This window comes from Accipiter gentilis, chromosome 5 (genome assembly GCF_929443795.1).
Source record: "Accipiter gentilis chromosome 5, bAccGen1.1, whole genome shotgun sequence".
NCBI lineage: Eukaryota > Metazoa > Chordata > Aves > Accipitriformes > Accipitridae > Astur > Astur gentilis.
In genome coordinates this window covers 26,983,931-26,995,939 of record NC_064884.1, presented here as the reverse complement: position 1 = coordinate 26,995,939, position 12,009 = coordinate 26,983,931, and the positions used below count along the sequence as shown (strand labels likewise).

Genomic DNA, 12,009 nt, shown 5'->3' with positions numbered 1-12,009 from the left:
TTCTGTCAGGTGGCTGGAGATAGGACGAGAGGAAATGGCCTCAAGTTGCAGCAAGGGAGATTTAGGTTAGATATTAGGAAAAATTTCTTTACTGAGAGGATTGTCAGGCATTGGAATAGGCTGCCCAGGGAAGTGGTTGAGTCACCATCCCTGGAGGTATTCAAAAAGTGAGCAGACGGGGTACTTCAGGACATGGTTTAGTGGGCACGGTTGATGGTTGGACTCGATGATCTTGAAGGTCTTTTCCAACCTAAATGATTCTATGATTCTATGACATGTAATGCTTTCCACAGTACACTTTGTGATTTGACTGTTGGAAGATATTCCCATGTTACTTCTATAGAGTTCACCCTGGTACAATGGGGAAATCTGGTTCCCTAGCGTCACAGACAGCAAAATGAGGTGTAGGGAGTCAAAGAATCAGTTGCCTGATGGGACTCAGAGTTGGGACCAGGTGTGATGTCCTCCAAGTGTCACAGCTGCCAGAGAGGGTCCAGGCACCTGTCCAGTTGCTGCAAATGTCCAGGCAAGAGAAGACCATCACTTGGACCTCCCGCCTTCCTAGGTGGCAAGGTCCACCACCTCTGAGGCACTCGGTGAGATACCAGGCTTCTGTAGTTCTGCTGCTTGTAAAGCTATGCACGTCTTTGGGGCACTCAGAGTCCTGACACACTAAAAAAGGGGGAAAATAGATGCTGGACTGCTTTCTGCCTGTCTGGGGTTTGGTAATTCTGTTCCCTTCCCAAATCTGTGAATTCTTATTTCATGTATTTATTAGATTATTTTTTTTAAGCGTTGCCTTGGTCATCAGGAAGGTGGGGATCCCTCCCATTCAGGCTTCTTTGCTGTCATTGCCGTGAGGGTGGGAGAGGGAGCTGGTGAACAGGACACAGGGTATTCCCCAAGGAAGGGAGGCAGACCCAAACCCTCCTAGAGGGGTATGAGCCGCCAGTGTTACGGCCCAAAGCAATTCTGACTTTTCAGCACTTTAATACCACATTGCCTCTAAGCTGTGTCTTAATTTCTCAGACAATGTTATTGTTCTGTAGTTGGCTTCCTCTTCCTTGTTTTATTGACAGTTCTTCCCACTGCCTATGTGCAGAACTGACTGCTGGTTTTGTCTCTTTTTTGTATTTTTCTGCTTGTGTTTGTGATTCTCCTAAAATCTGTTGTGTCGTTTCTCAGTCCCCAGTGGTGTGTTCACAGCTGCTCTTGGTCCCCAGTGATTATCACTGATGCGCTGCTTACTTCCCCTTCCAGGTAATTAATGAGTAGATTTAACAAGATTGGACCTTAAAATCCCTCTGGTATCCAAGTAACCTTCCTCCAGCTACAATATGGTTTTGTTTATTTTGCCTCCATGAAGTGTTTATTCCTGGAGCCCTCTGAAGAGTTATGGTAGGAAATAGTGCGTGCATGCCTGGAGCACCAGAAAATGGAATTAAGAGGAAAGGGCCCTTTTGCTTCTCAGAGCATAAGGAAATCTTGACATTAGTCTGTACCCCTTCTAGCAGGATTTAAAAGAGAGAGACAGGCTAAGCTATGTAAATGCTGTTCCTGGATTTTGAGCTACTCTACTGTAACGTCTCTACTTCTCTGCCACTGCAGCCTGCTCTTAGCCCACTCTAAAATGAAGTAACTTTTCTTACATGATGGTGGATACTTGAAATGTGATACTTTAAGATCTAAGCAGGGCTAATGGGACTTAGCATCGCATCAGTGCTGCTTCATCTGGGGTCTAAACTGCCCTTTTCAAGATGTCTGGACCAGGGTTTTTTCTGGAGCCCCACCCAAAGATAATGTGTGTTTGCATGTGTTCCTTACTTCCATTTGGCTTTACATGGAGGGTTTTAGGGCTGGTGCATTTGGAGACAGTTGCAGTTCTGGCTTGTTCAGCAAGGTAGGTTACCCTCACCCTTACCTTGCTGCCTGGTTCTTTTATTTCTTTGCTGTACAAGGCCAGGCCCTATAAAAGTTAGCCAACGCAGCTGCATTCAGACCCAACTACCACCAGTAAGCACAGTGCTGGTGGCAGCTCTTTGTGACCCTTATAACAATACAATGCTTACAAGGTTGTGTGCTTCTATTCCTGAAAGTCTCTTCCGCAGAAACAAGGTGTATGTGAGAAATCTTTTTAGCCACAACATCTCTGGTGTTTGAGCTGGGGAAGCAGGCTTAAGGCGCACAGAAAGAGATGCACAGTATTCAGAAAACAAGCGTTTTCCCACTTAGACTGTGGAGAGTAACTGGTGCATTGTGGAAATTCAGTACGCCCAGAACTGAGATGTTGGTGAGAGGGACTACACCTTTGCGAGGTTCAGGCTGGCCCTGTCTCCAGAAACGGTGGTATTCATCTTAATATAAGACGTCAATTAAGATGCAGCACGGTTTGACGTCTTGTTTAGATTCTCCGTACTCTTCATCTTCTTCGTACAGAAAATTGGGTGGAGGGGTCCTCTGTCCCTTGCTAGTGGTCAGGTAAAGATGAGCTGTCTCTGGCGCGAATGTTGAAGTACACTTGCAGGGTTTCCGTTTATTAATTAAGCCTGTACGTGTAGGTGAGAGAGAGAATACCGCACAAAGAAAGCACTTTCTGGGGAGAGACCAGACATGTATTCCAGAAGGGAAAAAACAGAAAAGCCCAACCAAAACCCCGACCACGCAGAGCAGGGTTAGTAATTCATCACGAACGGTTGAGTGGGACCGAAGCGATGCATTTCTGGAGCGCTGACCCACGGACGCCCGTCAGCTGAATGCGCAGCGGTGCAAAACGCTGCCCGGGGAGCTCCAACGGCCGCCTTCGGCCCGGGGGCTGCGGGCGCGGCCCGAAGAGGACCGGCGGCCCGTTTTGTGAGTGCCGATCGGGGCGAGGGGAGGTGAGCGGCGGGGAGGCGTCCGCGCTGCGGCGGGAGGCGCCGGCCGATCGATTGGGCGGCCGGGGCCCGCGGGAGCGGGCGGGGGCCGGGGGCAGGGCGGCGGGGGTCGCGGGCGCCGCGGGGAGCCGGGCCGGGCCGCGCCTCGGCGTGGGACGGGGCTGCGGGATGTTCTGCCTGAAAGGTGAGGCCGCCGCGCGGGGAGGGGAGCTGGCGCCGCCGTTGCCGGCTGGAGCTTTTCGTCCGGCGGAGGAGGGATTGGAGAACTGAATTACAAGAAAAACCCCAAAGCAACGAAAAAAACCACCAGCAGCGCCCCCCCCCCAAACCAGAAGGCGTATTCCGCGCGCGGGTGGGAGGGCGCCTGAATTCGCTGCTCCTTTTGTTCCTGCGAGCAGGGAGCGGGACGCCGCCGGAACCCCGCGGGAAGGTGCGCGGCAGCGCCACAGACAAAAGGCCGGGCGGGCCGGCCGGCCGGCTGGCTGGCTGGCTGGCTGCGGGGGGTGCTTTGCGTGGCAGGAACTTCTGCGGAGCTTCTTCACCCGCGGTGCTGCGGCAGAAGTTCATTTACCTTTATGGGGTTTGCCTCCGTTTGGATGAAATGCCAGAGAACGGGGCGCGCTGCCGTATTGCAGATGCTTGGTAGAAGCTGCTGCTGCTCTGCCGGGTGATGAGTGCTCTCATTCGGAGACGGTGCAGAGCCCTCGGGACGATGTCCAAAGAGTTATTTTTGTCTCGTCTTTCTGATCGAACTTCCCAAGGATGTGGGTCTGAAAGTAAACGGCTAGGAAAAGCTTACTATTTTTGTTTAACGTCTGTATTTCTGTTTTTATTAAAAGTTGGTATTACTGCTACCCTTCTTTTCTTACTGAAGTACAGTTGGTGAAAGCTGACACCAGAGAGCTGTTGTAAGGAAGGGTTTAGGAGTTGTAAAAAACATACTTTCCTCTGGGAAAGAACAGCAGTGAAGTTAAGTACTTGAGTGCTTGCTCAGAATATTCTTCTCCCTTAAGTTGATTCAAAACGTTGACTACTTTTATTCTGCTAATGAATTCTGCTTGTGCAAAGTCCCTGCTAAGGATCTTGGTACAGCTGCCAACCATAAATTAAAAAAGGCATTTAAAAAGTTCCTTTCTTGCAAATTTCAGAGTAGTGAACCAGTGTTTCTAGAGAACACCTTAACGAATCGTACAACAGAATTTGCTATGCAGTGGTTTGTCTTAAATGAAGTTGTTCCCGTGTACAAAGTCAAAAAACCTGCACTGTTTAAGTATTTTAACTGCACAACAAGAGGTTTTCAACTCATGACAACTCAACAGATCATTGGAATTTAGAAACAAGGAACGATGAAACTTTTGTTAAAGCGTTAAGTTAGAGACTCAGGATAAAAGTTGTTGTTTAAGTGAAAAGTATAATAGGTATAAAGGTTTTCAAGGGGGTTGGGTAACCAGACAGCTAAGCAGACTGAGTCTTCTGTAATCTAGATCACCTGACTGAAAATGAACCGAGGAGTCAAGTTTTCAGAGACTGTCGTATGTGCAGCAAATTAGTTTGTACAGAAGCAAAATACTTTTGTCTTGCGTAATAAAACTGAATTACACTTGCTTTTCTGTGAATCTGAAGTTGAATGTATGGAAAAAGTATTTTCTAAGTTTTCAGGCTTTGTTTCTGAATAAGAAAAGTTGCTAGTTCCAAGATACAAAAGCAGTGAAGGTTCTGGATAGTTTTCCTGCACAGCAATGTATTTTGACATGTTTTCGGTTTTTTCTTGTTTGCCTGCACTTACATACTGTTTTCTCTAAGTCACGGTGCTTTGTGCTATTTTGTTAGTTGTAGTAGGCTTCTCCCTGCCCTGCGGAGCAAGAGTTATTGTGTATGACGTTATTATGCATTGAAAATCATGATCCTGAAGTAATCAGCTGGGGTGTTATCATTGATAACCTCAACAGGCGAAGGAATCTTACACACCAGTCCTTTTGCTGACTTGATGGTAGCCTGTATAGGGAGGAGGATTTGTTTGCCTTTCAGATGCTGGTTTGTTTGGGCTCGGGGGCCTCAGGAAGGAGCAGGGTAGTTGTTCAGGCGCTGCCCGGGCTGCCAGCTCTCACGGTGTCCTCTCAGCCTGATGCGGCAGGCGGTCTCGATCAGATGAATTAGTCCCAGGTTTGCATAGGGACTGAGGCGGTGTATTCGGTGGGCGTGGATGTGCTGGGTGTGCCTGGGATGGGTGGTGAAATCCCTGCCCTAAAACTCCGTCTCCGCGAGCTCTAGGGGCCTGCTGCCTCTAATTTTTTCTTTTTTCAGGTTCGCGGTTTCTGTTCGCTTTCTGATAGTCCGTACCATCAGCACGGAGCCTCTTGTTGCCGTGCCCTTCCTGGCTGCCCCTGAAGAGGTTTGGGGTGGAGAGGCGGTGGGTGCTGCCTGCCTCTGCCCATGCAGGGTGGGCGACCCAGCACCTCCCGCTTGCCGGTGGACCCGAGCTCTCCGGTGCTGGGGTGGCCCTTGCACCGCACCGGCCCGCGGCAGCAGTCAGTTATTTGGCATGGCCCTTGGCGTGACCCCCATCGTGTGAAGCGCAAGCTGTATTGGTGTTGGATCGAAATTGGGCATTTGCAGCAGAGGCAGTGCTGCGTGCTTTGACGCTGTGTGCTCATTATTGATCTTTTGGACCGAAGAGGTACAAATGGAAGATATAAATAAATTTTCTTACAAAAGAATTAATTCCTAGAAGGGTCACGAGCCAGTTCATTGCCATGTGCTGAAAAATGAGCTCATGTTTCTGTAATATTTGCCTAGAGTTTCTTTTTCCTTCATAGCTTTTGTAGAAGGAGAGTAGTGCCAAGAAACGCTGTAAAGCAAGCATGTGTGCTTACTGCTTGCCCGCACTTGGGAAGTATTTTCCACCCTTGCTTGTCTTACAGCTGTGGATTTGAGAGGGAAGTCTTTTATACTAATAATAGCAAGAAGTTATGATAGAAGCTATCCATGAAAAATCCCAGGCATGTGCTGCTTACTCCCTGGAGAAGGGTTCCATGCTAGAAATGCAGATTTTTTTTATTTATTTTTTTGTAAAGGATCACAGGGCTGCTCACCAGTTGTCTCGTATGTTATGTGCGCGTAAGGACATTCCTTGGATTCCTTTCTTGGCAATGTTCTCATAAAATATCCAGTGTTTGAAATCAGAAACAGATTTTCTCTGATGTCTTGAAATAAATGCATTTTCCAAGTCAAACTAGGCAAGCAAAAATTTGTACAAGTTGCTTTCTTCTTTTTTTTTTTTTTTTCTGTTTAAAGTTTTACTTTTTTGTGTGTATAAGCGCAGGCTAAAATGAGGGAGGGGATGTGTGGTAATCTAAATGAAGGAGTCTGTCAAAGTGAAGATTCCTGGCAGAATTTGATGAGTTCTGTTTGAGCCCAAGATGGGTCGTGTGGCCTTTGTTCTTCTGACTTCATTTCAGGTTTTTTGAGTTGTGTGTAATCACAATGGGACTCGTGAGTCAGACCATTCTTTTTGTAGTCGTTTTTTATGTCATACGCATAATTTTAATAGGGTGAGTAACTGTGGACACTTCTTATCTGCAACTTTTCAAAATATAAAAGCAGTTTGAACAAATGTAGAATTAGTACAAACAAATGAGGATTAAGATTCAAGCATATGACTCTGAGTTAAAAAAATCTACTTCTGAAAGAAGAGCTCTGCTATTTTTTTTAATTTCTCCTGTGTCTTATAGAGTTACTCTTTCTGCTGTGCTTTTTCCAGCCTCTTCCCCCCCCCCCCCCCCCCCCGATTTTCCTGCCCCCACCCAAGTGAATGACTGCCTGGTTCATCTTGGGTGCACCTGGGGTCTTGCCGCTCTCGCTCTCTCTCTCGCTCTGTCGGCGGAATGGAAGTGTTCACAGCTACACCTGTGTGAATCCCTGACATGCCAGGAGAGCCACCAGAGCTCTGTAAACACGGTGTGTTCACATGCGACGTAAAAAACAGGCTTTTACTTAATTACTGAAGAGATTTTAGTGTTTAAGACTGCCTGAAGCTTGAAGGTTTTGTTGGTTAAACGACGACTTTATTACCTCAGGCTGAAGGAAGGAGAGGTACTGACGTCTGTGGCTGAGCATGGCTGACAGCATCTGGCGGAGGACCGGCCACTCTCCGTCAGGCAGCAGTAAACGTGAATCGCTCCCAGCTCTGCCTGGACGAACGGAATGAAATTGAACATAGCGAAAGGAAGATTATAGGTCTGGATAATAACATTCTCGCTGAAGCCAGGTGCTCAGAAGTATTGAAGATCCCCGTGTACTTTCTACTTTTTTCCCCTCTTAAGTATCATTCAACCGCTCCACCTACAGCTGCGGTCCTGTTGTGTAATGTTGTCCTTCAGCACCAAATAAAACGCTGTTTCTGCTTGGTTGAATTTACAATCTAAATACATTGGAAGGGGGCAGCATACATGAAAGCGAAGTGGGTTTTCGAAGGCAGCAGAGTGCCTGGGCGGCTGAGCCGCGGCCGTGCCCGCGCTTCTCTGCCCGACTTGTTCCTTGGCTCTGTCTGCAGCAGCGGGGGCGGACAGAGACCTCGGAGAATACTGCTGCCGTGCCGACCCGTCGCGGGGGGAGAGTACCCTACCCCAGCTCTCGTTTCTGTGGTTCAGAGATTGGCCGTAAATACATTTGTTCACCACATTGTGTAAGCGTGTTGTTCCACTCCTTGGAGCTGTTTCATTTGACCGCCTCCGAGGAGACCACCAAATGGCACTGGCACAGAACCTGCAGAATGAATGCCTATTGTTTGCTGTCGTTTTGCTTTGCTTTTTTTGGTCATAGAACAGGGTGTGGGCGCCTATTTTTTCCGTTAAATTTTTAAGAAGGCCAATGGCAGTGGGTGAAGCAGGGTGAACATAATCAGGCATTAGATAAAAATCTTTTCTGGCAGGTACACCAGCTTTTCCCAGGGCACAAGTGGTATGGTGACAAGGCGAGTCATACAGGTTCAGCTGTGAAATCAGTTAGTATTGAACCTCTCCTTCAGTAAATCCTTAGCTGATGATTGGAAACGTGGAGGTCAGGAGAGACTTCTGTATGTGCCCAGCTTTCAGTACTTGAATTCAGCTTGTGCTTTTCAAACACAGGGCAGTATAAATACACACAAAAATACTTAATGCTTGTAGTCCATTAGTTTACTCAGGTGGTGTTCAGTCTTTAAGACTCTATGAAAATTGACTCGTCTGCTGTCACAACTGTATAATTAACACACAGCTTTTCCTTAGGCTCTGTTTTTACTTCCATGTGAGCATTTAATGCACACTCTGCCTTTCTGCTCCACACCTAGTTCTTCACTGCAGGCTGCAACAGGAGCCATTTGCACAATTCACAGAGCACTGCAATCCCAAAGAGGGCCTGTTGGTAAATGAATCATAGGTAGAAAGATCGTCTGCTGTTTTCCTTGACCTGCTAATGTTTGCTTTTGAAGAATACCTATTAACCCCCTCCATCATCTGGAGGGCTGCGAGTACAATGCAGATGGGGATTGCTGTGCAAAGCAGTATTGGATTGGAGGGCAGTGAATTTCTGACAAATTGTAGCAAGAAGCCAACACTTAAACAGTGAAAGCGTGCAGGCTAGAGAATATTAAAACAGATGTAAAAAGTAGCATGCACAGCTGATTGGATTCATAAGCATTGAAAGAATTTCATGTTGAAGTGGTCTTTGAAACAGCACGTACATACTTGGAACCTATAAATATCTTCATACATTTTTCAGTTGTTTAAGCATAGTAATGATTTCACATTGTTTAAGTATTGTGTTACCAGATTTGTACTGTCTATGCTTGTGACTCTTCTACGTTGGCTTTTTTTTCCTCCCAACAGCATTTGTGCAGAAGGCCGCTGTTCCTTCTGGGGAAATGCCATAAACCTTTGTCAAATGGGAGACCCGTTCCCTGTGAAGGCACATTGCCTGGTATTAAGAGATGGAAATTTTATTAATTCTTTTATTCAGAGTCCTGTCACAGCTGTGATCTTGCCTGTGGTTAATGGCTGGTAAAACAGTCTATAATTACCCCAGGCATCTTTTTTAAATACTATCCCAGTGTTGTCTGACTTCCAGTCCTTTAGAGCATCCCACTTTTTTCTAGCTATATTTAAAAAAAATTCAGAAAATGTTTTTGGCATTTGAGGCTCTTGTGTAACTTATTTGGACCTTCAGAATTTAAAACATTTTAAACTTAATTGCTGGTCATATGCAGAGGGATTACAAAAGCATGGCTTATTTAGTCTAGCTGGTAGCTTGGGAGGTAAATACCCCAAGGAGGGAGGAAACCTGTTGAAGTCCAAGGATAGTATTGGCACAAGATGAATGGTTCTGAGTGCGTTCTGAATTAACTGAAGTCAGACATTAAAAGATCCCAAACCATCCGAGGAGGGAAGTTGTGGAACAGACTTCCAAACAGGATAATGTGGACAAAGAAGTGTTTTTAAGATGGTTCTTGATAAGTTTGGGGAGAGTTTTAAGTCAGAATTTCTGGAGCTGGTAAGGGAAGTTGTGACGGACGGCCATCGGCCTACGTGGAGGCATTTGTCCTGTGCGTATGTTGTAGTCACCCCATGTTTAACTGCTTCTGTTGGTCCTCCTGTGAAGACCGGGAAGAATTATCCCTTTAAAAATGTCGTTGCAGCTTCCGAGGTTTCTCTTTATTCTGTTCTGCTTCACTGGGGGCCGGCCACAGGGGGAGGCAGGAGGAGGAGCGGGGTGTGCTGCAGGTCCTCGCAGCATCGCCCTGGCTCGCCGCTGTGCCCTGCTCGCCCCATCCGTCCCTTCAGGCTGAGCAACAGGCACGGCTGCGGCAGGAATCTCCCCACCAGCTCCGCCTGGTCGGGACCGCCGGGCTCTCCCTGTCCTCTTCGAGCGCTGGGTGTGCTGCACGCTCCTTACAGGTTTTGTCTTACAGATTTCCTGCTCTCACAGGGGCTTCGGACCTCGCTGACACCCTTCCATTTTCTCTTGCTCTTTTCCTGGGACGTGCTGCCGTTACGTACGTGGTGAGATCCTGCCGTGTCTCGCTGCAGGCTGCTTGTTATAAGGTCTTCCTTGACCCGAGAATCCTCCTAATCCAGAGACCTGTTGGAAATCTGCTCTTCGCCGCACAGCATCCTGGCCCCTTTCTGTTTCTGATTTTTAATCCATCCCCATTTTAATTTAAACCCATCAATAGTTGCCGAAACAGAAAGATAAAAACGGGAATTTTAGCCACATCCTAGTGGAGACGAGGACTAATACTTGTGCTGAAGCACAGGCATCTTCAGCAGCGGCAGATTCTGCGTTGTGGGAAGGGAATGTGCTTTCTGTCTGCACCTCAGTCACAAAGTCTTGGGTTATTTTGTGCATCTCTTAGCCTTAAGAGAATTGCTGCATCTTTAACGTGCTTATGTGGGATAAAGAAGCGTGACGCTTAAGTAATGAGGAGAACCCAGGTTTTTCCTCCCTTCATTATTAAGGTCAACCAGTTGGACGCTCTTGCCTGAAGGCTTAATTTGCAGGGAGGTTTGTGTTAAACAAATAGGAGAAAAGCTTTCTACCATCTGAATGCACAAATGCACCCTTCTTTAGTAGATCAGGTTTGCTTTTTGTTGTCCCAGTTTCATACCTCAGATGAATTCAAGATCACAACGAGGTTTTTGTAGTTGCTGGCAACCAGGAGCCATCATTTGTGCAGCACCCTGTGGATTGGTGCCCTTCCCCATGCAAACCGTGCTGGAAAACAGCAGATAGTGGGAAGACTGAGTCCTTCTTGGGGAAGAAGGGTGCAAGGTTTGGTGTTAAACTTCTCTCCTTACAGGCAGAGTGCTGGAGTAAAGGAATATGTGCGTAGTACCTTAATTAGAATTTAAAAGACAAAATACATTCTTTGTCCTGCCTGTTATACAGCTATGTTTTGAGAATTTTATAAGGAGCAAGGTCACTTTTGTTCACCTTACCTTTTTGGAAAAGTGAATTAAAAAAGGCACATGAAAGCTGCCAACTTGTCTCTATTTCTCTGTTACCTTCTGAAGGTTTCAGAAGAATGCTTTCCCGTGATACGGAGTTATGCCTTCCTCAGCTGTATTCCTCTCTGCAGCTGTGGTGAGACTTGAGATGGCAATAGCACTCCTTGGCAGGATTTGAGGCCAAGAATATATTTAAGAATAGAAAAAAAGAAAAGCTCTTTTTCCTGCCTAACGGATATTTGGAAGACAGTGTTTGGTTCTTTTCAAAGTCTTATTTTTCTCGATCTTCGGTGTGTCCATGTGTATCGTTACGTGTCGATGCATGGTCTGGAGCAGCGTGGCTGGCGAGGGCAGTGTCCCTGCCCAGTGGCTGACCAGGGGATTGCTGTGGTGAGAGATGTCCCACCCTGTTGGGTCAAACAGCTTGTCACTCCACCCTGAAGGTCGTTATGGGTTTCTCATCTTGTGCTGTGCAGGGGTTGCTCTGCCAACTTATTGCTTCTCTTTTAAAGGATTGTTTTCAAATCAGTTAAAAATGATTTTATTTTGCTTCTAAAATTTTGAAACCTGTTCTTGAATTAGCATCCTAATTTGTGGGGCTTTATTGTCATTTTTCTTAAAAAAAAAGAAAGTGTAGTGCAAAATACATGCAAAGGCTGAGTGACTCTTTCCAAGAACAAAAAAGTTTATGATGATCTGTTCAGCTTCAAATTTATCTTGATCCAGTAGCCTGAGGAGGTTGTATTCTGTTAAAGTATGGAATTTCAGAGTACGTAATTCTGAAATTAACAGAAGCATAGATTTGAAGAATTATACAAATTTTCCATGTCCTAGTTTATGGCTTTGATATGGGCCTTCCATAACCAAGGCATTTTGCATTCGTCAGTCAGGGTTGTTGCAGAGGAGATCCTTCTCTGACACAATGTCAGCATGTAGGGAGGGTAATGAGAAAGGAAGCTTATTTTCAAGAATATTGCTTGGAAATTCAGGATTAATTTAATTTCTTTTTTTGCTAGTAAACAGATTGAAAATGAAACCCATAGACAACTGCATCTATTAATTTGTGTGCTTACTGTGACATGTATACAGATGGCTGCTCTTTCCAGTTGATTTTGTGAAGCTCACCCACTTGACTTGTGTTTTTTTACAGAACAGTA

General features: G+C 46.2%; 1 protein-coding gene across 7 annotated transcripts in view; it reads left to right on the top strand.

Annotated features, from left to right (window-relative positions):
- NHSL1 (NHS like 1) overlaps positions 1-12,009 on the top strand; it is a 186,412-nt gene that overhangs the window by 91,924 nt on the left and 82,479 nt on the right. Inside the window, exon 1 of one of the 7 annotated variants that reach the window (XM_049800368.1) lies at positions 3,038-3,057. The exons of the other annotated variants lie outside the window; for them this stretch is intronic. Within the exon in view, the coding sequence (XP_049656325.1) occupies positions 3,042-3,057 (16 nt within the window). The 5' untranslated portion in view covers positions 3,038-3,041. Of the gene's footprint in view, positions 1-3,037; positions 3,058-12,009 lie in introns of those variants that run through there. 7 annotated transcript variants of the gene reach the window in all.